General features: G+C 45.2%; 1 protein-coding gene across 2 annotated transcripts; it reads left to right on the top strand.

The window, feature by feature from the left end:
- The first annotated feature begins 7,141 nt into the window (after window positions 1-7,141).
- LOC124596165 (proline-rich protein 2-like) lies at window positions 7,142-16,559 on the top strand. Of its 2 annotated transcripts, none has more exons than XM_047135201.1 (2): window positions 7,142-7,195; window positions 16,210-16,559. In XM_047135201.1, the coding sequence occupies exons 1-2, from the start codon at window positions 7,157-7,159 to the stop codon at window positions 16,510-16,512; spliced, it is 342 nt and encodes a 113-aa protein (XP_046991157.1). In that variant the 5' UTR covers window positions 7,142-7,156; the 3' UTR covers window positions 16,513-16,559. The 2 variants fall into 2 exon arrangements, with proteins under 2 accessions (XP_046991157.1, XP_046991158.1); XM_047135202.1 differs by lacking the exon at window positions 7,142-7,195 and adding an exon at window positions 7,269-7,295.
- Window positions 16,560-26,173: the final 9,614 nt, after the last annotated feature.

The raw sequence follows: 26,173 nt of genomic DNA, 5'->3' as shown, positions 1-26,173 counted from the left end.
TTTATACGATAGCTCTCTTTAGCTAAAAAAACACTTTCGTATTTCTTTTCACAAGGTTTACACCTCAGCACCTAAAAAAACTTCAATCTACACTCCTGGAAATTGAAATAAGAACACCGTGAATTCATTGTCCCAGGAAGGGGAAACTTTATTGACACATTCCTGGGGTCAGATACATCACATGATCACACTGACAGAACCACAGGCACATAGACACAGGCAACAGAGCATGCACAATGTCGGCACTAGTACAGTGTATATCCACCTTTCGCAGCAATGCAGGCTGCTATTCTCCCACGGAGACGATCGTAGAGATGCTGGATGTAGTCCTGTGGAACGGCTTGCCATGCCATTTCCACCTGGCGCCTCAGTTGGACCAGCGTTCGTGCTGGACGTGCAGACCGCGTGAGACGACGCTTCATCCAGTCCCAAACATGCTCAATGGGGGACAGATCCGGAGATCTTGCTGGCCAGGGTAGTTGACTTACACCTTCTAGAGCACGTTGGGTGGCACGGGATACATGCGGACGTGCATTGTCCTGTTGGAACAGCAAGTTCCCTTGCCGGTCTAGGAATGGTAGAACGATGGCTTCGATGACGGTTTGGATGTACCGTGCACTATTCAGTGTCCCCTCGACGATCACCAGTGGTGTACGGCCAGTGTAGGAGATCGCTCCCCACACCATGATGCCGGGTGTTGGCCCTGTGTGCCTCGGTCGTATGCAGTCCTGATTGTGGCGCTCACCTGCACGGCGCCAAACACGCATACGACCATCATTGGCACCAAGGCAGAAGCGACTCTCATCGCTGAAGACGACACGTCTCCATTCGTCCCTCCATTCACGCCTGTCGCGACACCACTGGAGGCGGGCTGCACGATGTTGGGGCGTGAGCGGAAGACGGCCTAACGGTGTGCGGGACCGTAGCCCAGCTTCATGGAGACGGTTGCGAATGGTCCTCACCGATACCCCAGGAGCAACAGTGTCCCTAATTTGCTGGGAAGTGGCGGTGCGGTCCCCTACGGCACTGCGTAGGATCCTACGGTCTTGGCGTGCATCCGTGCGTCGCTGCGGTCCGGTCCCAGGTCGACGGGCACATGCGCCTTCCGCCGACCACTGGCGACAACATCGATGTACTGTGGAGACCTCACGCCCCACGTGTTGAGCAATTCGGCGGTACGTCCACCCGGCCTCCCGCATGCCCACTATACGCCCTCGCTCAAAGTCCGTCAACTGCACATACGGTTCACGTCCACGCTGTCGCGGCATGCTACCAGTGTTAAAGACTGCGATGGAGCTCCGTATGCCACGGCAAACTGGCTGACACTGACGGCGGCGGTGCACAAATGCTGCGCAGCTAGCGCCATTCGACGGCCAACACCGCGGTTCCTGGTGTGTCCGCTGTGCCGTGCGTGTGATCATTGCTTGTACAGCCCTCTCGCAGTGTCCGGAGCAAGTATGGTGGGTCTGACACACCGGTGTCAATGCGTTCTTTTTTCCATTTCCAGGAGTGTATAACTCCGTAAGTGTTGCCGTGCAACAATACAATTAGATCCGCTCCTGTAACACGTCTTGCTATTCCAGTATATCAGGCCATAATGACCAGTATTATTAATCCAGTGCCATGGAAGGTATATCAACAAAGAGTAACATCCCACTCACTTTCTTTCTCAGCCGCAAATACGTTAATTCTCAAGGGCATATAGCGCTGAGTTCGATCATCGACAGTCTGTGCCGTAACACAATATCAGCACAGTTGACATACACAATGGCTCTCAAAATTAACACATTTCTCATCCCTTACGTCGATTTCTGTGGTTACATCTCCAGAAAGAGGGTCACTAATGCTTATATCCATTATGACAGTCCTTATTTATGCAGAACTGTTTGTAGCTAAGAAGTCAAGCATATTATCTCAACCAGTTACTCTTCGAGTGGGCTCCTAAACCAACTGCTCAAAATAATTTTCGGAAAAAGCATTTAGTACAATTTCCGACAATGCTTTAAACCTATTACCGACTTTGAGTATGTATTTTCGCCAACATATGGAGGGTAGATTGAAGTCACCACCAACTGTAATGTTTGAGTAGGTTACCTACTTGTGATGAGACTCAAGTTTTCTTTGAATTGTTCAGCAGCTGCATCATGCGACTTGAGTGTCGGTAAAAGGAACGAATTATTAATACTATCTCACAGGACTATCTACTTCATTTTCGCTACAGGATAAACTACCTTTAACCAGCAACAATATCGCCGCCACCAATTGTATTTAATCTACTCCACTACATGTTAGGTCCTTTGTAAAAATTTCTGCTGAACTTATCTCCAGCTTTAGTCAACTTTCGGTACTTATGACGATTTAAGATTCAGTGCTTTTTACTAGCGGTAGGAGCTCTGGTTCTTTGCATCACAGTTATGACAGTTAATAACAAAAATATTGATTGTTTGCTACAACCCTCTTCCTGTGTTTTGCTACACCCCTATCAAACTGAACCCCTTTCTGCATTTTCCCAATACCCTCTAACATACAAAACGATCCAATTCATTCTTTACAACCCTGAATGCCCGTGTAGCAACCTCCTGCGTGTAGTGGATACCTAATCTATTAAGCGGTATCCGAAACCACACCGCACTACGGCGCAAGAAATTTGCAATCTACACTAGTCTTTACCACTTTACCTAGCTGTCCGAAACTTGAAAAAATCTCTTCTGATCCAAAGGAACACACATCATTACTACCGACATGAGCTACCACCTGCAGTTGGCTGCACTCCATGCTCATCATGGTATCCAGAAGCAGCCTTTCCACATCCGAAATAATTCCTCCTGGTGTGTACCCCAAGTGCTCATTGGATTTCTCCTCCTCCTTTGTCAGCCATATCCCTGAGAGTCTCCACTAAGCAGTTAACATTGGAGCCCTCAACTACCGTGCAGCCACACCTGGTGAATGCCCAATCTTGTGGGTCAAGAGACTTCCTCTGGAAAAGGGCGAGCGACTGCACCTGACAAATGGTCTTTGTCAGCCACAGGTAGTGCACAAATCCTGCTCGTCAGATACGTTTCACGACCATGAGTTACAGAAATATGATGGTAATCGGCCATGCCCTTTGAAAGGAACCATCCCGGTATTTGTGTTAAATAAATCACGAGAAACCCAAATCTGGAACGCCGGATGCGGATCTGAAACGGTGTCCTCCAGAATGCAAGTCCCATGTGTTGACCACTGCGCAGCCTCTCTCGGTATGATTCAAGGGCGATACTTCTCCGTGTACTACAGAATTATCAGCAAAAAGTCACAGATTTCTACTCACCCTATTTGTTCAAAAATGGCTCTGAGCACTATGGGACTTAACTTCTGAGGTCATCAGTCCCCTAGAACTTAAAACTACTTAAACCTTACTAACCTAAAGATATCACACACATCCATGCCCGAGGCAGGATTCGAACCTGCGACCGTAGCGGTCTCGCAGTTCCAGACTGTAGCACCTAGAACCGCCCGGCCATCCCGGGCGCCCCCTTTTTGTGAGAGATCATTTATGCATACAGGGTGGTAAGAAAAAGTCTGAAAAGCTTGTAAGGGTGTTTCAGGAGACGTTGTGCTGAGAAGTAATTGTTAAGAATATAATCCACACGTCGCGCCTCTATCGAATCAACTGTCATTGAAGATAGCCAGTCAGGCCACTGCACGCTCAAATTGAAGCGACGCGCCAGAGACAGTAGCGCCAAACGTTGTCTTCGTTGGTTTCCTTAAACCGAATAGGAGAGCGCTTCAGTATAGGGACGTGGGTTGGTAGTAACGATCGATCCCGAGCCAAAGTGTGACCAGTCTCGTGCGCCGTCATTTACGCTATGAGAACATCTGACACTAACTGTGTCTGGCTGGCCGCTTGAATTTGCGCGTGCAAAGGACTGATTGTCTAACTTCAGCGTTAATTACCTCGAAAACGGTGCAACGTATCGTATTCTTTGCTTAGCAGTTATTTCTTGTACATCTTACTCTGCAATACACTTATAAGTTTGTCAGACTGTTTCTGACCACCCAGTGCAGAAGACAGCAGTGGTCTTATAACAATGATTGCCAATCTAGCTAAGACCTCGTCGGAGCACTCTGGGATGTTGGTGTTGAAATGAAGTAAAAAGTTACGTAATATAATTAATCTTTATTTAGAACACACTTACGTGAAACTTGTTGCAGCAGGATTAGTAGGTAACCATATTTTTCACGTCTTTTTCCCTTTTACTCATTTATAAAAAAACTCAATGCAAGTAATCTTGTAGTTAAACTGGCACCGTAAGATTGATTCCACAGTCCATGACAGCAGTCGATATCTTTCATAAGCCCACTGGGCCCACGTCGGCGAAAATACGCTTTCCACAGTGCCCTTGTTTGCGGGAATAGAAAACAAATACTCGCATAATTTTAGCAGTTGGCATATGCGTTCAGAATTCTCCGTTTCCTACAAAAAGTGAATACAACTTTCTTCCACGGAGTGTTCAGACTTGCATTGTTCCGAATCACGCTTAGTTTCTAAATAGCGCTTCAGATACACATGTTCCTGAAAAGAAATTGGTCCCCTGAAATCTTAATACTGTGTTTAGTCAGGTATACATTGTAGTGTTTCCAGTCATCGCCCAATCTACGGTTTTGGATAGCGTCGTCCAATCAAATATTTGATATTTATTACAAGAAACAGCCAATTACTGTAAGCATTCAAATACAACGGCATAGAAAGCCATTGTCACTTCCTCAAATTTCGAATTCAAATTGATTATTTCTTGGTTACGGTTCTCATTCTTTAATTTGTCGAGATTCATCTTGGTTTGTATGCCAATACCATTGGTAGTCTCCTTCTCATTAAGACATCTTTGAGAGCCGATTAATATATTTTTCATTTCAATTGGCAAGACTTTATTCTTCTTCACGCTTTTTATATATTTTTTCAAACAGAGCCAAGTTCCTCAGCAGGAACATGAAGTAAATTTCACCGGACTACTGAAAAAATCTGAAATTATTCTAGGTGGCCTGTCTTCCACGTTAAAAAAGTGTTTTAATAGAATCCAAATCTTAAGAATTATCTCAACTGCGGGCATTAACGACAGCCATCTTGTTTTTGAGTGAGATAGAAAAGTCTGATGATTGACATCAACATGTAAGAAGACTCTTTCAGGTTATCTGTCCTTACCGTGTATATTGACAAATAATTAAATATTTTCATGACGATTATTTCAATGTCAACAGTTTAGCCTCCAGTAGCGGTTGAGACAGATTGTGGAGTATATTGGACATATTGTCGCATATGTAGCAGAATTCCTTAACTACGTCTGCTTCGTGTTCTCCATTTCTGATGCTAAGTTTCCACTATTCCCATTTCCCCATATTTTGTACTCCATTTAACACATCTTGTAATTCTTCTTCACCTTCACTGAAGACAGTAATGCAATAAGCGAATCTCATCATTGACATACTTTCACCTAGAATTTTATGTCCCACTGTTGAACCTTTCTTTTGTTTCCGTCATGGCTTCTTCGCTGTACCGATCGAAAAGTAGGGGCGAAAGACTGTCTTACACCCTATTTAATCCGAGCACTACTTTCTAGCTCTTCCAGTCTTATTGTTCTCTAGTAGTTTTTGTAAATACTGTATATTACCCGTCTTCCACTATACAGTGCGTGATCAAAAGTATCCGGACACCTGGCTGAAAATGACTTACAATTTTATCGCGCCCTACTTCGGTAATGCTGGGATTCAATATGCTGTTGGCCAACCCTTAGTCTTGATGACAATTCCACCCTCCGAGGCATACGGCCTATCAGGTGCTCGAAGGCGTCTTGGGTAATAGCAGCCCATTCTTCATGGAGTGCTGCACTGAGGAGAGGTACCGATGTCGGTCGGTGAGGCCTGGCACGAAGTCGGCTATCCAAAACATCCCAAAGGCGTTCTATGGCATTCAGCTCAGGATTCTGTGAAGGCCAGTCCATTACAAGGATGTTATTGTCGTGTAACTGCCGCACTACAGGCGTGCATTGTGAACAGGTGCTCGATCGGGTAGAAAGATGCAGTCGCAATCCCCAGATTGCTCCTCAAGAGTGGGAAGCAATAACGTGCTTAAAACATCAATTTAGGCCTGCACTGTGATAGTGCCACGCAAAACAGCAAGGGGTGCAAGCTCCCTCCATGAAAAGCACGACCACACAATAACACCACCATGTGAACGTTTCTTAATTTTCTTTCACTCTTGCTGCCATAGCAAGTCGTGGGACTAGGGCCTCCCGTCTGTTTGACCGTTCGCCACGATCGGGATCCGTGTGTTCCGCGGAGTGCTCCTTTCTGCTCCCCCACAATGTCTAATGACCACTGAGGTCGCTGATATGGAGTACATGGCAGTAAGTGTCAGCAATATGCGCCTGATATGGAAAACGTATGTTTTGGGGTGTCCGGATACTATTGATCACGTAGAGTATCTCTATATGGCTGGCCACACTCTCCCAAATGATGACCCTGTCCTGAACTACAGAAACGTGCTTCCTTTATGAGTTTCAGGATGCCTACCCTACAAATTGCGTTGATGATTTACTTCAAATATAAGCTTCCACAGGGCAGCTACAGGCGTATTAGTCATTTAAACCGTTAATACCACATTATCAGACCATGCACATATGTCCAGACCATGCACATATGTAAGATAACGTTGTACGTAACTACGCTAACGTATGACCACTTTCTTTTTCGATGTTACAGATACTCTACAAATTAATACACTGGAAAATAGTGAGGACTTAGTTTGGGCTTTGAGAATCAGCAGATCGGTGAAGGAGTGTGCGGATTAAGACGACCTCTCTCTTGTTCTATCAAAACACAAAAAGTTTCATGTACGAGTACCCTCGTCATGACTTGTTGGTTCATTATTTCTTTGAGGCAGCCACCTACGAACAAGCGGGTGTCGATGAAAAACTGAGCGACAATAAGATATTCAGTTCGTCGCAGCTGTGCTCTGTGACCTTGTGATACAGCCAGATCCTCCACTGTCGCATTTTGACTGCAGTCTCTGCTCGGTCCCTTTGTTGAAGAGTCACGGAATCACGAGTACTCCACATCACGCAGAGGAGAGCCTTATAAAAGCTCTACAGCCCATGTTCACCTCAGCACTTCCATCACCATGAGGGCGACAGTGGCAGCTCTCCTCCTGTGTCTTGTGGTGAGTAGTAAGGACTGAGGCTTTATCGACATTTGTGCCCCACGTATATTTACTGGTACTTATATCTACATTCACGTGTAAACACTGTATGCTGCAAAAGGTACCTTTAACATGGTATTCTCAAATGTAAGGGTAGAAAATTATTTGCAAGTTCATCGGATCTGTAAGCGACTTCATACTAGTTCTACACGTACAAGTTAAATGAGTTACGAGATTGTACCAAATTTATCAACTTCGTGTGAATCGTTATAAACTATTAATGTATACTTTTGGTGAATATTCATCATCTTTCTTCTTACTGGACTATAATTTAACATTGTGACTGTTGCAATCACCCTCCGACCATCCACAAGTGACTGCTGGTGGATTTCCTAAATCGTACGACATCAGTCCAGAAAGTTTCGAGAATGGATTAGTACAAAGTACAGATAAATCAAGTTGGTGGTTTCAACTCTTAAGGCGTTCTACATACACCTCCTCTTCCCCACTTGATTAATATGCACAGAACATTCATACATCCATGAGCAACTGTCAGTAAAATCTGTTTTTGTGATGTTGTTCAACTGGTGTGTCACATTGGTCTGAATGCCGGTTATGGCGTCAAATCGTTAACATTTCACGTGATTTTCTGCATTTTGTCATTTTGCGATAACTTAGATTTCATAACACCAAATCTCATCACCCGTGATGATTTGTTCCAGAAAAGGTCTGTCCACGTGTTTCATTTTATGCTAGTCGCAGCAGGTGCCCAGGCTTCGTCGCTTTCGTTCAGGAGTCAAGACGAATGGGACACGCCTTGTACACTCTTTCCTTCTCTTCTTGAACACTTAGAGATATTGCTCCATTACGATTTTTGTCTCAACAATGGCTACACATTACGGTCGCACGTCGACTATGTACTTAACACTGGCTGATTACGACTGAATCGTCGAATTTATATCTCTGTTTCACAGTTTTTCAGGTTTCCACCGTAGTTACTGCGCTAAATCGCTTGTAAGTCAGCTATAAAATCAGTCTCAGTACTTTTTGGGTGCAAGGTGAACTTAGAAAAATGCCAGCACATTTTCTTTCTCGTGTCGATCTGGCGCTCAATTTATAATGCTTCTAATGGTCTTCCATCTGCATATCTACATTGTTTTATGAATTCTGGTGCACTGAAAGGGTTCAAGAAATTTTTAGCATCTGGTTCAGCATACGTTCGTTATCATTTGTTATGTCGTTAGAGAGGTTGAATTTTCGCTTGTTCTGTCCATAAAGGCTCCCAGGAACTGCATATGCGATCCATTACAAAAGCCTATCTTCAAGTGATGTTATTTCGGTCAGTCTCTTTACCTCACTAATGTTGAGGTTAAAATCTAAGTAGTACAACTCTGATAATACACAGCTACATATCGGATTTCAAAACACAGCAATTAATCCGGAGGATAAATATTTAACTCATTATATATCGAAACCCTAAAGTATTACTGTAGAGTAACAGAACAATTTACCACATGTGACGCAAAAATCTTATTCTACACTCCTGGAAATTGAAATAAGAACACCGTGAATTCATTGTCCCAGGAAGGGGAAACTTTATTGACACATTCCTGGGGTCAGATACATCACATGATCACACTGACAGAACCACAGGCACATAGACACAGGCAACAGAGCATTCACAATGTCGGCACTAGTACAGTGTATATCCACCTTTCGCAGCAATGCAGGCTGCTATTCTCCCATGGAGACGATCGTAGAGATGCTGGATGTAGTCCTGTGCAACGGCTTGCCATGCCATTTCCACCTGGCGCCTCAGTTGGACCAGCGTTCGTGCTGGACGTGCAGACCGCGTGAGACGACGCTTCATCCAGTCCCAAACATGCTCAATGGGGGACAGATCCGGAGATCTTGCTGGCCAGGGTAGTTGACTTACACCTTCTAGAGCACGTTGGGTGGCACGGGATACATGTGGACGTGCATTGTCCTGTTGGAACAGCAAGTTCCCTTGCCGGTCTAGGAATGGTAGAACGATGGGTTCGATGACGGTTTGGATGTACCGTGCACTATTCAGTGTCCCCTCGACGATCACCAGTGGTGTACGGCCAGTGTAGGAGATCGCTCCCCACACCATGATGCCGGGTGTTGGCCCTGTGTGCCTCGGTCGTATGCAGTCCTGATTGTGGCGCTCACCTGCACGGCGCCAAACACGCATACGACCATCATTGGCACCAAGGCAGAAGCGACTCTCATCGCTGAAGACGACACGTCTCCATTCGTCACTCCATTCACGCCTGTGGCGACACCACTGGAGGCGGGCTGCACGATGTTGGGGCGTGAGCGGAAGACGGCCTAACGGTGTGCGGGACCGTAGCCCAGCTTCATGGAGACGGTTGCGAATGGTCCTCGCCGATACCCCAGGAGCAACAGTGTCCCTAATTTGCTGGGTAGTGGTGGTGCGGTCCCCTACGGCACTGCGTAGGATCCTACGGTCTTGGCGTGCATCCGTGCGTCGCTGCGGTCCGGTCCCAGGTCGACGGGCACGTGCACCTTCCGCCGACCACTGGCGACAACATCGATGTACTGTGGAGACCTCACGCCCCACGTGTTGAGCAATTCGGCGGTACGTCCACCCGGCCTCCCGCATGCCCACTATACGCCCTCGCTCAAAGTCCGTCAACTGCACATACGGTTCACGTCCACGCTGTCGCGACATGCTACCAGTGTTAAAGACTGCGATGGAGCTCCGTATGCGACGGCAAACTGGCTGACACTGACGGCGGCGGTGCACAAATGCTGCGCAGCTAGCGCCATTCGACGGCCAACACCGCGGTTCCTGGTGTGTCCGCTGTGCCGTGCGTGTGATCATTGCTTGTACAGCCCTCTCGCAGTGTCCGGAGCAAGTATGGTGGGTCTGACACACCGGTGTCAATGTGTTCTTTTTTCCATTTCCAGGAGTGTATATTCTAGAAGCTGGTTACCTGGACCGGTTCGCTTGCTTATTTATTCCACTCTGATGTTAAACAGAACGAGGAATTAAATATCATATACTGACGGGAAAAACCGAAAGACCAAAAAATAATTCATGTAGAGTAATGAAATTTCGGGATTATATTTGCCTAGGTAACATATTTAAATGATAAACTTTACAAGATCACAGGTTAACGTAAGTGCGAGATAAGCCAATGCAAATGTGAAATGCTAGTATATTAATAATCGGTGTAGCCACCAGAATGTTGAATGAAGGCATTCAAATGTGAATGCGATCTGTTGTACAGGTGCCGGCTGTTAGTTTGCGGTAATGAGTTCCACGCCTTTTGCACTTGGTCGGTGAATACAAGGACGGTTAATCTTGTTTGTGGATGATGCTGGAGTTGTCAGCCGATGATGTCCCACATGTGCTCGACTGGAGCCTTATCTGCAGTATGACGACACCCTGTAGAGCATATTGAGTTACAACAGACGTACGTGGGTGAGCGTTAACCACTTGGAAAACACGCCCTTTATTGCCGTTTATGAATGGCAGCACGACAGGTCGAATCATCAGACTGACGTACAATTTTGCAGTCAGGGTGGGTGGGATAATCGCGAGGGTGGTCCAGTTGTCTTACGAAATCGATTGCACCTCAGACCAGAGTCACTGCGGTTCCAGCTGCTGCTCAAATTGCTACTGCAGACGCCCTACGATGCGCCAGAGCCATACACCGAACACGACGGTCTTCCGTCTCTGTAGAGCCACGTGCCTCTTCCTGCTGAAGGTTCTCGTGAGCACTTCTGCCTGCAACCATATATAGTGGCTACATTCCTATCAAGTCTTTCTACAATGTCACAGAAGGAGCATCCAGCAACCTGATTTACATTCTTATACTGGCGCAACTAGCGTGACTCTTATGCGACTGGCGCGAAATTTGAATAGACAGCATTTTTTACGTGTAGAAACACGCATACCAACTTTAGTTTGTGTTGCACAAATCTTTCTTGATACTACAATATTTTTCCGTCAGTACAGACAGCGCCACCATGGCAGGGATGAGTGATTGCGACGAAGAGGGAGCACAAGAGGTCCCAGAGAAAGTCAAAAATTCTTTATTGAAGCATCTGCGTAGCACACCAGGTCAGTGGACGACTTGCTCTGAATTCTGCTGGGCTGCCTGCCTGCATGCCTCACGGTGCTGACGCAGAGTCTCTACGATGCGCTGGCGGCCTCGTTACATAAGCTACTACAGCCCTGTGTGGTGCCTCGGTTGTGTCATAGTGGGAAATGCCCATCGCTTAGAGGCGCACGTTCTCCGATGGTGGAAGATGGCTGGCATGCATGGGGGGGGGGGGGGGGGGTAAGACCCGCTCCAACCTGAGCAGGAGTCTGCCTAGTTGCTGAGGTAGACCTGGGATTGCCTGCTGCGCTGTGGCACTAAATCCGAGAGGGACTTAGTGTGTAGATCTGTTCCCCTGCTGTGACCTCAAACTGGTGATTTCTGCTGCAGGTTCATGTGATGACCTCGTCTGCCACAATCCCGTCATGCAAACCTGAGAATAATTTCGTTGCCAACCGTCCAGTACTTACAGTCGACAGTGGCACACTTGTTGTGCATATGCGCCAGTACCAGTAACGCATCCTAAAACACCACTATCACTACCAATGTAGAAATCTGCCTTGCCACTTGCTGCAGGAGCTTGTGCAGTCCTGTTGAGTCCTCGCTTCAGTGCATCGTCTTTGTCAAATTATCACAATGCGAATATTCTGCGGTAGCCTGCTGGCAATGCTGCTAAAATACACCGCTGTAGCTCACATTAATATGGTCTTATATGGTCAGTATGGTACAATATATATGAACGTAACCTTCAGTAAACAACATCTTTCCCTAGGCGTAATCTGATTATCTCCAATAGACTGTCCCTTTGATTTACTGATTACAATAGAGAATGAAGTCCACACTGAAGGTCATTGAAGTTAAAAGCAATATTTGTTGAAAAGAGATGATTGCATGACATACAGATATGGTCAGTATGCTACAATATACATGAACCTAACATTGAGTGAGGAACATCTTTTCCTAGGTGTAATCTGCTTATCTCCAATAGACTATCCCTTTGATTTACTGATTACAATAGAGAATGAAGTCCACACTGAAGGTCATTGAAGTTAAAAACAAGAGTTGTTGAAAAGAGATGATTGCATGACATACACATTGGTTTACTACATATCCATCCTGTTAAGATTTTCACTTCAGTTAAATTACCCAGTCTTGTCTTTATAGGTCTTGTCACACTGCAAAGTGGTGCTGGATATAAATTCCATAACAATATAATTGCCATCTCATTTTACTCTGAAGAGCGAAAGAAACTGCCTAACATCTTGTAGGGCCCCCGTGGGCACGCAAAAGTGCCACAACAGGTCAACACGAAGCGGCAAGAACTCTACTAGTGTCTGAAGTGGTGCTTGAAGGAACTGACGCCATGAATCCTGCAGGGCTGTCCATTAATCCGTTAGAACACGAGGGGGTAAAGTTCTCTTCTGAACAGCACGTTGCAAGGCATCCTGATATCCTCAATAGTGTTCATTTCTGGGGAGTTTGGTGGCCAGCGGAAGTGTTTAAACTCAGAAGAGTGTTCCTGGAGCCACTCTGTAGCAATTCCTGATATGTGGGGTGTCGTTTTGTTCTGTCGGAATTGACCAAATCTCTTTTTGAATGTACTATCGACATGAATGGTTGCAAGTGATCAGATAAGATGTTTACCTAAGTATAACCAGTCAGAGTCGTATCCAGACGTATCACGGGTCCCATATCACACCAGTTGTACACGTCCAACACCATTACAGAACCTCCACCAGTTTGAACCGTCCCCTGCTGATATGCAGTGTCCATGGTTTCATGAGGTTGACTCTATGCAAGTACACGTTCATAAGCTCGTTACAATATGAAACGAGACTCGTCCAACCATCAACAGTCCAATGTCGGTGTTAACGGGCTCAGGCGAGGCGTAAAGCTTTGTGTCGTGCAGTCATCAAGGGTACACTAGTGGGCGTTCGCCTCCGAAAGCCCATATCGATGATATTTCGTTGAATGGTTCGCACGCTGATACTTGTTGACGGCCCAGCATTGAAATGTTGCAGCAATCTGCGGAAGGACTGCACTTCTACCACTTAGAACTATTCTCTTCAGTCGTCGTTGCTGCCTTTCGTGCAGGATCTTTTTCCGGCTGCAGCGATGTCGGAGATTTGATGTTTTGCCGGATTCCTGATATTTACGGTAAACTGGTAAAATGGTCGTACGGGATAGTCCCTACTTCATCGCTACCTCGTAGATGCTGTGTCCCATCGCTGGTGCGCCGACTATAACACCACTTCAAACTCACCTAGATCTTGCTAACCTGCCATTGTAGCAGCAAAAACCAATCTGACAACTGCGTCAGACAGTTGTTGTCTTGTATATGCTTTGCCGACCGCAGCGCCGTATTCTAGTTGTTTGCACATCTCTGTGTTTGAATACGCAAACCTTTACCAATTTGTTTGGCGCTTCAGAGTAAGTAAAAGATGATCTGATGCTAATTCAACTGGAACTCTCTGCAGCCATTTGGGGTGTCAATAGAATCTACTGTGGTGTCGAGAACGAGGCACGATGTCGAGAATGAGACACGAAAGTCAGTTCCTTTTGATTTTCTTCATACGCCGATATCTTTCTTTGTAGATTAAACTCCTAGACTTGAAACAGCACTGGGACTGTCATGAACATTAACGTCGTTTGTTTTGTGCCATTTTTACGAGTTACGTCCTCATAGTCGGCGCCCTCACTACTAGTCACGCTAGGGATGTTTATTCATTGACAATAATCCAGTTCAGAATTTCTCCGATTTTCTCCAAGTGCTTCAGGGTTATGATTCTCATGTCACTCCTGCCTGCCACCATGGCCACCTTGAGGATTTGACTTCATCAACAGCATCACCAATCAACTCAATAACCCCAGACACTATGGATACGACAACTATTACTTTTATATGTCATATTTGCACCCAGAACATAAGAATGCCAGTGGTGTCTTACTCCAACGGTACATTTTCTCCATTTAATCCACACCTACAAGATAGAAGAAGAAAAACCTATATTATCCATTATTAAAGAGGTCAGTGACTTAGAAAGGAGCTGAATATCTGTCAACAAAGATTTCTGATCATTTCCCTAATATCATAAAATATTTGACATACAGGAGAGCAAGTTTTAAAGGTAATTTAACACCATTTCTTCAGAACTGTTCGGTATATTCCATTGACGAATTTTTTCTCTGAGGACTGGTAGTCTGTAAAAATAATAAAAACACCTAGTTCTTAAGTGTAGTTACATGTGAAGGTCTCCCTGCTGGTCTAACCTGAGCAATCCTATTCGTCTCTAACTACTGGAAGCTCGACCCATTTGAACCACCTTAATAAAGTGATGCGTTGCTCTCCCATTACTGTCCCCCCCCCCCCCCCCCCCCCCACACACACTCAACACACTTCACACTATCTTCTATTGCCAACCTGACCCCTCAGGATGTGTCCTATTAAGCGATCACTTCTTTTCATAATGATGTGCTATAAATTTCTTGTCTCTGCAATTGTATTCAGTACCTCCTCAATAGTCTATCCGTCTAATCCTCAGCAAGGTTCTGAAGCAATACTTTTCCAAGCTTCTATTCTCTTCCTGTTTGAAGTACTTATCATCCATATTTCATTTTGGTACAGGGCTACATATCACACAAATATCTTCAGAAAATATGTCCTAACACTGAAGTTCATATTCGATATCAACAATTTTGTGTGTTTCAGAAACACATGGCTTCACTATTGTCATCTGCAATTTATATCCTCGCAATTTATATCCTCTTTTCTTCGGTGACTGTTATTTTGCTGAGAAAACAACAAAATTACTTTTAGGCCCCTTCCTAAGCTAATGTTTTCAACAAATATACGAGGGTTATTCCAAAAGTAAGGTCCGATCGGTCGCGAAATGGAAACGACTATGAAAATCCGATAAAGCTTTGCACAGATGTGTTGGGTAGTGTCTCTAGTATAACCCCAGTTAGCATCACGTCGCTCTTCTCATTTCTGAGCTCGCAGTGAGTGCGTAAAGATGTCTAGAAAATAGTGTCTGCCGCCAAGTACGAGGGCCTGGTGAGAAATTTCGCCTGCAGCTATGCAGCCAACATTACATAACTGTCGTGCTGTTTCGTCTTCACGACAATTCTCAGCCGCATTCTGCAGGGGCAATGAAGATGCTCCTGCATCGTTTTCAAATGGAAGTGTTAGATTACCCACAATACAGTCCGCAATTGTCTCCCCCTGAGTTTCATCTCTGGTCACATGAACCGCTGTCTTTGAAGACAACATTTTGACACAGACAACGAGGTGTAGGCCAGCGTGGAGAATTGGCGGAAAGCACTGGCGGCTGCCTTCTATGATGAGGCTATTGAAAAGTTGGTACAACGCTATGACAAAAGTCTAAGTCAGAACGGCGACTACGTAGAGAAGTAGCTAAAAGGTGTAGCTAATTGTTACAAGTAAAACATTTCTGATGTTCACTGTGGTTTCAATTTGGCAATCAATCGGACCTTACTTTTGGAATAACCCTCGTAAATTATTCATTAACTATTTCTTATACAACTTTTTTATTAGGTGTTCTGGGATATCAAGTATGCCATAACAGTAGTTATTTGTTATTTCGTTTCTGGCGAATAACAAATAATGGCACGAAACTACATCAAATTTGCATGAATGCATAGCCCTACATTTCTTTGTGATGCCTTGAAGCAATAGACAATAATGGTTGATCATGTACACTCATTCAGTTTCTGCAATAAAACGGTAAGACTGATTTCTAATGTGCGTCAGGGTAACAAAATGCATCTGATAATTCAGTACTAATAGTGTAAGTCATAATTTCTGCAATTGTCATCATTTCAAAACTACATTAATGGAATCTTAATCTCCCTACCGAAGGAATACCACTTAATTTCCATCTACAAATACGGTGTAGTTTACAATACGACATTCCACTACAGGTATCAGCATGCCGCAGCCAAGAAACTCCACCTGGCCCTCCTGGACCAACTGAGGGGCCACAACCAACTGGCCCACCAACCGGAGGTCCTGATCCAACTGGTCAACCAACAGGAGGTCCTGAACCAACTGGACCACCAGGTCCACCAACTGGAGGTCCTGAACCAACTGGAGAGCCTCAACCAACTGGTGGGCCTGAACCAACTGGAGGCCCCCAGCCAACTGGCGAACCTCAGCCTACTGGAGGACCTCAACCTACTGGACCACCAGCGCCGCCTATCCGTATTTGGCGTGGTGTTTTCTAGTGATGCAAGATTAGCGCACCAGGAAACATTAAAGGATTTCAACTCTTTGTAGTTGAAGTTAGCCAAATTAATTGATGGAAGTGTTCTTATGAAACATAAAAATTAATTCTGATTAAACCAGCATTGAAAAAACCCCATTAACGTTTTATTTACTATGTACTGTAAAATCAACCACTTCTCCAAAAATATGATACCAATATGCAAAAATCGTTACATGCCTCATCAAATTCCTCACCACATCTGGAATTTATGTTTTCCAGATCCTAGCATATCTTCCGAAAAGAATATTAACCGGAACTCAGCGTAACGTAGGAAGCAGCAATAATAGAAGGGATAGGCATGTAGCTGTTTTAGACTGCTCACAGATGGTGCTGCCATTTAGAGGGAGCCTGTCGCTAGTGAGAACTTAAGTTGGATTCATCAAGATACGAATATTTGTCAACATAAGCAGATGAATGTCCTCAGTACTGTTTGAGGATAACATCATCAATAAAAATAGAAGTCACTAAACTTAATCACACCGACCTGACCATTCCGTTCTATTTGAAGCACAATGGCTGCATGAATGTTACGACATTAAAGGTAAAAAATTAAAAAGGACACATAACATAGTGCGAGTCGTTATGGACATAGTGAGCAGATGCATCTTTTTTACAGTGGAAATATTCTTGAAGTCTCTCTATGCAATACGCAGCTCTGAGTAACACATGGGCATCCATATAACATTGGGTGGACTGAAAAATTTTTCAAAGGCTAAAGCAGAACTGTGTAATTTGTGATCAATCTTCAGTAGGAAATTCTTCAAGCTGAAAGTTTCAAATTACTGAAGGTTGGCCCTCCAAAACTTTCCGATCGAGGCTTTCATGATGAATTTGAGAGTGGGCTGCTGCCAGTTTCTATGTAGGGGAATGATGCTAGCAGTAAAAAACTACATCTACATCTACATCTACACGGTTACTCTGCAATTCACACTTAAGAGCCTGCCAGAGGGTTCATCGAACCATTTTCGTACTACTTCTCATCCATTCCACTCCCGAATGGCGCGTGGGAAAAAGGAACACCTAATCGTTCCGTTCGAGCTCTGATTTCTCTTGCTTTATTGTGATGATCATTTCTCTCTACGCAGGTGGCTGTAAACAAAATATTTTCGCATTCTGAAGAGAAAGCTGGTGATTGAAATTTAGTAAACAGATCTCGCCGCAAAGAAGACGCCTGTGTTTCAGTGACTGCCACCCCAACTCGTGTATCATATCAGTGACACTCACATCCCTATTGCGTGATAACACGAAACGAGCTGCCCTTCGTTGCATTTTTTCGATGTCCTCCGTCAATCCTACCTGGTAAGGACCCCACACCGCTCAGCAATATTCCAGCAGAGGATGGACAAGTGTAATGTAGGGTGTCTATTGAGTGGGTTTGTAGCATCTTTAGTACCCATGTGGATGACCTCGCACTTTTCTTTGTTTAGTGCCAATTGCCACTTTTCGAACCATACAGAAATTCTCTCTAGATAATTTTGTAATTGTAATTGACCGTGTGATAATTTTACTTGACGGTAAATTACAGCGTCATCTGCCAACTATCTAATGAGGCTGCTCAGATTATCACCTAAATCTTACACTACTGGTCATTAAAATTTGCTACACCAAGAAGAATTGCAGATGATAAACGTGTACTCATATTATACTAGAAATGACATGTGATTACATTTTCACGAAATTTCGGTGCATAGATCCTGAGAAATCAGTACCCAGAACAACCACCTCTGGCCGTAATAACGGCATTGATACCCCTGGGCGTTGAGTCAAACAGAGCTTGGATGGCGGGTACAGGAACAGCTACCCAGGCAGCTTCAACACGATACCACAGTTCATCAGGAGTAGTGACTGGCGTATTGTGACGAGCCAGTTACTCGGCCACCATTGACCAGACGTTTTCAATTGGTGAGAGATCTGGAGAATGTGCTGGCCAAGGCAGCAGTCGAACATTTTCTGTATCCAGAAAGGCCCGTACAGGACTTGCAACATGCGGTCGTGCATTATCCTGCTGAAATGTAGGGTTTCGCAGGGATCGAATGAAGGGTAAAGCGATGGGTCGTAACGCATCTGAAATGTAACGTTCACTGTTCAAAGTGCCGAAAATACGAACAAGAGGTGACGGAGACGTGTACCCAATTGCACCCCATACCATTACGCCGGGTGATACGCCAGTATGATGATGACGAATACACGCTTTCAATGTGCGTTCACCGCGATGTCGTCAAACACTGATGCGACCATCATGATGCTGTAAACAGAACCTGGATTGAAACTTCCTGGCAGAGTAAAACTGTGTGCCGGACCGAGACTCGAACTCGGGTCCTTTGCCTTTCGCGGGCAAGTGCTCTTCCAACTGAGCTACCCAAGTACGACTCACGCCCCGTCCTCGCAGCTTTACTTCTGCCAGTACCTCGTCTCCTACCTTCCAAACTTTACAGAAGTTCTCCTGCGAACCTTGCAGAACTTGCACTCCTTAAAAGATTAAAACTGCCAGGAAGTTTCATATCAGCGCACAATCCGCTGCAGAGTGAAAATCTCATTCTGGAAACATCCCCCAGGCTGTGGCTAAGCCATGTCTCCGAAATATCCATTCTTTCAGGAGTGCTAGTTCTGCAAAGTTCGCAGGAGAATTTCTGTAACGTTTGGAAGGTAGGAGACGAGGTACTGGCAGAAGTAAAGCTGTGAGGACGGGGCGTGAGTCGTGCTTGGGTAGCTCAGTTGGTGGAGCACTTGCCCGCGTAAGGCAAAGCTCCCGAGTTCGAGTCGCGGTCCGGCAGACAGTTTTAATCTGCCAGGAAGTTTCATATCAGCGTACACTTCGCTGCAGAGTGAAAATATCATTCCAGAACCTGGATTCATCCGAAAAAATGACGTATTACATTCGTGCACCCAGGTTCGTCGTTGAGTACACCATCGCAGGCGCTCCTGTCAGTGATGCAGCGTCAAGGGTAACCGCAGCCATGGTCTCCTAGCTGATAACCGATGCTGCTGCAGACGTCGTCGAACTGTTCGTGCAGATGGTTGTTGTCTTGCAAACGTCCCCATCTGTTGACTCAGGGATCGAGATATGGCTGCACAATCCGTTACAGCCTTGTGTGGATGCTCTGAAAAGTTAGTCATATGCATATCACAGCAATTTCTTCCTGTCAGTTAAATTTCGCGCCTGTTGCACGTCATCTTCGTGGTGTAGCAATTTTAATGGCCAGTAGTGTAACTTTCATTAAATAAGTACTGATTAACTCTTACATGACAGTGTTACGTATTTTGGAAATGGGAACAGAAATTATTGATCAAACACAGAAATTAAACATTCTGATCTGCAATAACCTTAAAAACTCACTAAAATTACTTAGTCATAATCGCTGAGTATTAGTGCGTGCGTGATTCGCGTGCATTGAATGCACGTTTGGAGCGGGTTAAGCAGGGTCTGCTGTTCCTGCGTCGGAGATCTCAATTGGTGTGTGGTCCTCTCTGTTAGATTCGTCTTCTCGTTGTCACTTTAGTGTCTTCCTCTTCTCTTGCTGCCTGGAGATTATTCCAGCAGCACGTCAGGCCAACTGGTCGCTGGGCGCCAGTGCGGTTGATTTCCCAGTCCACTGACCAGCGGGTTTTGAGAAGTCCTCGCCGACTCGTAGAAACTTGTTGCGAGCGCGCGGAAGCGGCGCTTCAGCAGCGGGATTCGCGCGATGTCGCGCAGCAGACGAGTGCCGTAGTCGCTTGGCACGTGGAGCGCCAGCCGGAGGGCTTTGTTCTGCACTCGTTGCAACATGTGAAGTGCGTGTCTGCCGCGTTTCCCCACACCACGGCCGCGTACTCCAGCACCGGCCCGACGAGTGCTAGATAGAGCGGGAGGCCGCAGCGAGGGGGCAGCGTCGTAGCGGGGTTGACGAGGGGATACAGCGAGCGCATCCGTACGAGAACTGGGCCCCTCAACCCCCGGATGTGTTGACCCCAGGTCAGGTGTCTGTCCAGGGTGACGCCGAGGTATCTTCCTGTGCGCGACCACGGGATGGGGCCTCCCATGACCCGTACTTGCGGCAGTGCGTCGGGTATGCGGCGGCGCATGAACACCACCGCCTGGCTTTCCCCGGCGTTGAAGTTGAGCCGCCATTTGGTGGCCCACGCTCCAAGTTCGTTTCAGATTTCGCTGAGCAACAAAGTCCATTATCGATAACTATCGGTCTCAATTAGCTTTTTTAAAGTTTTGATAACTTTCACTTTTTTAAATCAGTTATTAAAATTGAATTAGGTCAGCAATTTTAGGTGTTTTGCAAAAACAGACATAATGTCTTATGGGATAACAGCAATCAGTGATTTTATAATGTTACTTTAAATCCGTCTTGATTGCAAATTTTTTATTATTCATATGACCGGTTTCGGTTCATTCAGAACCATCTTCAGATCTGATATTTAAGTTACAGGAGTAACCCGTCCAATTCAGCAACTTTCACATGCTACGTATGCTGAATGAACCGAAACCGGTCATATGAATAATAAAAAATTTGCAATCAAGACGGATTTAAAGTAATATTTAGGTGTTTTATCATCAACAGTGATACTCGGTTTCAATTAATATTGAGAGGATAGGAAACTATTTCTGAATTGTTCAGGTTTAAGCACTTGTAACACAGTGTTAATGTTAAGTTGGTAACACAAATTTCAAATGTGTGTGAATTCCTAAGGGACCAAACTGCTGAGGTCATCAGTCTTACACACTACTTAAACTAACTTAAACTAACTTATGCTAAGAACGACACACACACCCATGCCCGAGGGAGGACTCGAACCTCCGGCGAGAGGGGCCGCACAATCCGTGGCATGGCGCCTCAAACCGCTCGGCTCCTCCACGCGGCTCAATTGGTAATTATTCCCAAACTGAAACTACTACGCTGGATAGCCTTGATACGCTTCTAACTATTAAAGCTCGTCTGGTCTTACTTCAGTGAGTGGCTGCTGGTGCTGTGTAAGGTAATAATAATCGACAATGCATGGCAACAGGCTGTTTTTAACTTCGCTTTGCAATATAGAATTTTGGGCCCCAAGTGCTCTTCTTTCATATTAATTCAACTTGATGGGTTTTGCGCTGTGACCTGTTAACACGATAATTGTGCCTGGCCTTAACATACAGCTCTTCCTGAATGAGAATTACACTCTGCAGCGGAGTGTGCGCGGATATGAAACTTCCTGGCAGATTAAAACTGTATGCCCGACCGAGACTCGCACTCGGGACCTTTGTCTTTCGCGGGCAAGTGCTCTACCATCTGAGCTACCCAAGCACGACTCACGCCAAGTCTCACTGCTTTACTTCTGCCAGTATCTCTTCTCCTACCTTCCAAACTTTACACAGCCGGCCGTTGTGGCCGTGCGGTTCTAGGCGCTTCAGTCTGGAACCGTGTGACCGCTACGGTCGCAGGTTCGAATCGTGCCTCGGGCACGGATGTGTGTGATGTCCTTAGGTTAGTTAGGTTTAAGTAGTTCTAAGTTCTAGGGGACTGATGACCTCAGATGTTAAGCCCCATAGTGCCCAGAGCCATTTGAACCATTTTGAACCAAACTTTACAGAAGCTCTCCTGCGAACCTTGCAGAACTAGCACTCCTGAAAGAAAGGATACTGCGGAGACATGGCTTTGCCACAGCTTGAGGGATGTTTCCAGAGTCCTGTAAGGTTCGCAGGAGGGCTTCTGTAAAGCTTGGAAGGTAGGAGACGAGGTACTGGCAGACGTAAAGCTGTGGTTGGTTGGTTGGTTTTGGGGAAGGAGACCAGACAGCGTGGTCATCGGTCTCATCGGATTAGAGAAGGATGGGGAAGGAAGTCAGCCGTGCCCTTTCAGAGGAACCATCCCGGCATTTGCCTGGAGCGATTTAGGGAAATCACGGAAAACCTAAATCAGGATGGCCGGACGCGGGATTGAACCGTCGTCCTCCCGAATGCGAGTCCAGTGTCTAACCACTGCGCCACCCCGCTCGGTCGTAAAGCTGTGAGATCGGGCGTGAGTCGTGCTTCGGTAGATCAGATGGTAGAGTACTTGCCCGCGAAAGGCAAAGGTCCCGAGTTCGACTCTCGGTCGGGCACACAGTTTTAATTTTCCAGGAAGATTCATACATTACAACGTGCAGCACTACATACCGCTGGCAACGACAGTTCACAACAGCAAATCGCCCTACTTGTTCAAAATGGTTCCAATGGCTCTGAGCACTATGAGACTTAACATCTGAGGTTATCAGTCCCCTAGACTTAGAACTACTTAAACCTAACCAACCTAAGGACATCACACACATCCATGCTCGAGGCAGGATTCGAACCTGCGACCGTAGCGGTCGCGCGATCAAATCGCCCTACTAGAACAGCGTGTTTACTGCATGTTAGTACATTATTCTTTTTTTAGACGTTGCATGTATATGACATAATAATCGTACTCATTCAGAAAAAAATATTTACAAAATAGTTACAACGTTAATACTGTGAAAATTTCTGATGTTACACACTCTGCCCGAAATTTAAGCTGCTAAATTTACCACGTAATTGGTCGAAGTCGACAGTGGCAATGTCTTTGCTGGAGCCTAAGAAGCACTTGAAAGCCGCCTATTGCGTATCCACGGCAAGCTTCAGGTCATCTGTTACCTTTAGGAAGGCAGATGTTGTTCTGCGATGTTTACGTAAACCTGATTTGTATTCGTCTAGTAGGCTATTTGTACTTCGGCTGTTTGTTAGCTGGTCGTGGACTATATAATTTCTCCTTGGACAGTGCAGGAGAAATGCAAATGGGTCAGTAATCAGAGGGTGCTGCAGCAACGTCCTTTTTAGGTAGTCGCTTAAGTAGTCTCTGTTTTCAGGCCACGGGGAAAACACTTGTGATTAAGGAGTGGTTGAAGGTACCTGTGGTAGTGGGCAGTAGTGGAACAATAATAAGTTTCATCATTTGGGCCAGCTTCATCATCGTCACCAGTAGTCGCTGATTTGATACGCGTGATGGCTTTTTTTGACTCTACTGGAAGTAACATACTCTAGGTGGAATTTTTCATCGTAACAGTCGTTTACCCCCAGGAAGTAATCAATGAGTCTCTCTTTGGTTTGTGGTTTAGTTGTGGATGCAGGTAATGTGAAGAATTTATTCAGTTCTTCTGACGGAATACGTGTATCAAGATTGAGTTTGCCATTATGACCTCATACTTAGGAAACTATATTGCCACCTAGAAGTGTACTGACAGGAATGTACTATACTTTGGTGGAACAATGACCTGGAACTGCAAAGGAAGGAAGTAAGAAGAGTTTTTATAAGAAAATTTTTTAATTCTTTAAGAAGGAAAGAACAATGGGCGGCCCTTGCCAAATAAAAATGTGCTATTAAGCTCACAAAACTATCATCTTGTAAATTATTCTGTTAAAAGATAGAGGGTACAGCTACATGCGCCAGATTTCATAAAATTCTCACTAGAATACCAATTAATCCAAGCGGCACTCAAAAAAAAGAGAATGGTGATTATACAAGGGCAAACATAAAATGCTGAATGTGCTCCTCAAGACTCATTTCCCTCAGTGCACTCTGACAGACAACACAGACCAAGATTCAATCCCTCATAGGTTCCGGCTTGCAGAAAAACAAAGGGTAAGCTCATAATCTTCCAAAAATTCTGTTGATTAAAAAATAATACAGTGGGCTTGGTGCACGTTTCAACTGTTCATGTCACTAGGTCCCGCTGGAATTTTTCCAGCTTTACTGCAACAAGCAGGAGAGATACTAATAAGACTCCTATGCAGAAATTAATAAGGAAGCGAGTAGATGTTGAGGAAATGGCAGACGAAGTGACGTCTGCCATTATGATCTCATACTTAGAAAACTGTTTACAGTCAGCCTATCAGTAGGGGTCATTTCCAATGCTTGAAGTCAGGGAGAACTCATCGTAAAAGGTTAATGATATGAGACCGACTATTCTGTCTTCCTTCCTCCTAAAAACATTAGAAAAACTGGTTAATGTGCATGTTAGGGAATGGATGTTACTGAAGTTCCTCTACATAAGAACACATGTGAACCAGGAAAATCAGTTGAAACAGCATCACTTTGTTGGGAATGTGAAAAAAGCAGTACATTTTCAGGAAATTGCTCTGGCCATCTTCCTGGACATCGAAGTAGCTTTTACCAATACGACCTTCGCATCCATGGTTAGAGTTGCTGAAGGGCACGACATTTAGGTCACCATACATGGCTGCATTAAGACCACGCTGAGTAAACGAAAGGTAGAAGCCAGCATGCTGAATGAGAAAATGGTGATCTACACCACTGGTGGATGTCGACAAGAAGAGGATCTGACGCCAATACTGTGCAACTTAGAGGGGAACAAACTCATCAAGAGGTAAATATTACTGGTTCGTTTTTCCAGACGATTTGGTCGTAATAATATTAGACAAAAGTACGAGTACTGTACCATTAACAATGGCACACTGTACATTGAACACTGTACAAAACTGATGCAGGAAGCAGGATCTAAGGGTCATTCCAAAGGAAAATGTTGTAGTCCCATTCATGGGGAAGCATATTCAGGACACGTACTGAAATCTGAATCTCTTTGAGAAAAATCTACCAGCTGAGGGGACAACGACGTATCTGGCTGTAATCGTTTATGCAGAATTATCTTGGACCTCACACTATACTTCCTGGGCGTAAGGTTCTCTTATGTGCACTAGAAGGGCACGTGGTAAAAACTGGGGCTAAGCCCCGGGAGCATGTACTGGATATACATCTATGATTAGTTATGGGGCTGAAGTATGGCGGAATAAAGCACAACAGAAGGTGGCCACTAAGTACCTTGTCAAATTGAAGAAATTGTCTTGCTAGGATGAAAACGGTGCTGGAAATGCCCCAGTTACACCTCTGGGTTATAATGCAGGCTATAGCAACAGTTTACAGCTTAAAAACTGGAAGTAACTGGAACCCTTTAGCAACTCCAGCAACCACACCAGTATACTGAATTTGGTAAACATACCAATGATCGGGGAATGGCCAGTTGACTAATAACAACTTCCAGCTGTGTCAGTAAACAATTAAACGTATTAATTGGAATTTGGGAGCAATGGAAGAGCGTTCCTCGATACCGCTCAGGAGACATAGCCCGCTCCTCTGACGAATCAAAGCAGACTGTAGGAGCTCACAAGATGCGGCTCCTTAGCCGGCCGCTGTGGCCGAGCGGTTCTAGGCGCTTCAGTCCTGAACCGCGCTGCTGCTACGGTCGCAGGTTCGAATCCTTCCTCGGGCATAGATGTGTGTGATGTCCTTAGGTTAGTTAGGTTTAAGTAGTTGTAAGTCTAGGGTACTGATGGCCCATAGTGCTTGGAGCCATTTGCGGCCTCTTATGTGAGTGTAGGATAGACGAACGGAGGTGTAGTAATGGGATCGCGTGGAGAGCCAACCTGCAAGTAAGACTTCATTCAGTTAACAGATATTTATTTCTGAGAGTTTTACAATCACTCTGTCTTCTACAGAGTGCTGCCTAGCAGAGGCTACGCTGAGCCTACATTACATGAAGGCGCAGGGAAGGATGGAGAATGTTGTAGTCCCATTCATGTGGAAGTACATACCCGGTGAGTTGCAAATGCGGGCTCTGGCATTGTCTGACGTCATTGTTGT

Source organism: Schistocerca americana, chromosome 2 (assembly GCF_021461395.2).
Source record: "Schistocerca americana isolate TAMUIC-IGC-003095 chromosome 2, iqSchAmer2.1, whole genome shotgun sequence".
NCBI lineage: Eukaryota > Metazoa > Arthropoda > Insecta > Orthoptera > Acrididae > Schistocerca > Schistocerca americana.
This window is presented reverse-complemented; position numbering and strand designations above follow the sequence as displayed.

Bases quoted from the DNA above. Each gene is read 5' to 3' on its own strand.
- LOC124596165 (XM_047135201.1), top strand. From the start codon at position 7,157: ATGAGGGCGACAGTGGCAGCTCTCCTCCTGTGTCTTGTG. The intron at 7,196-16,209 runs GTGAGTAGTAAG...ATTCCACTACAG, and splicing joins CTCTCCTCCTGTGTCTTGTG to GTATCAGCATGCCGCAGCCA.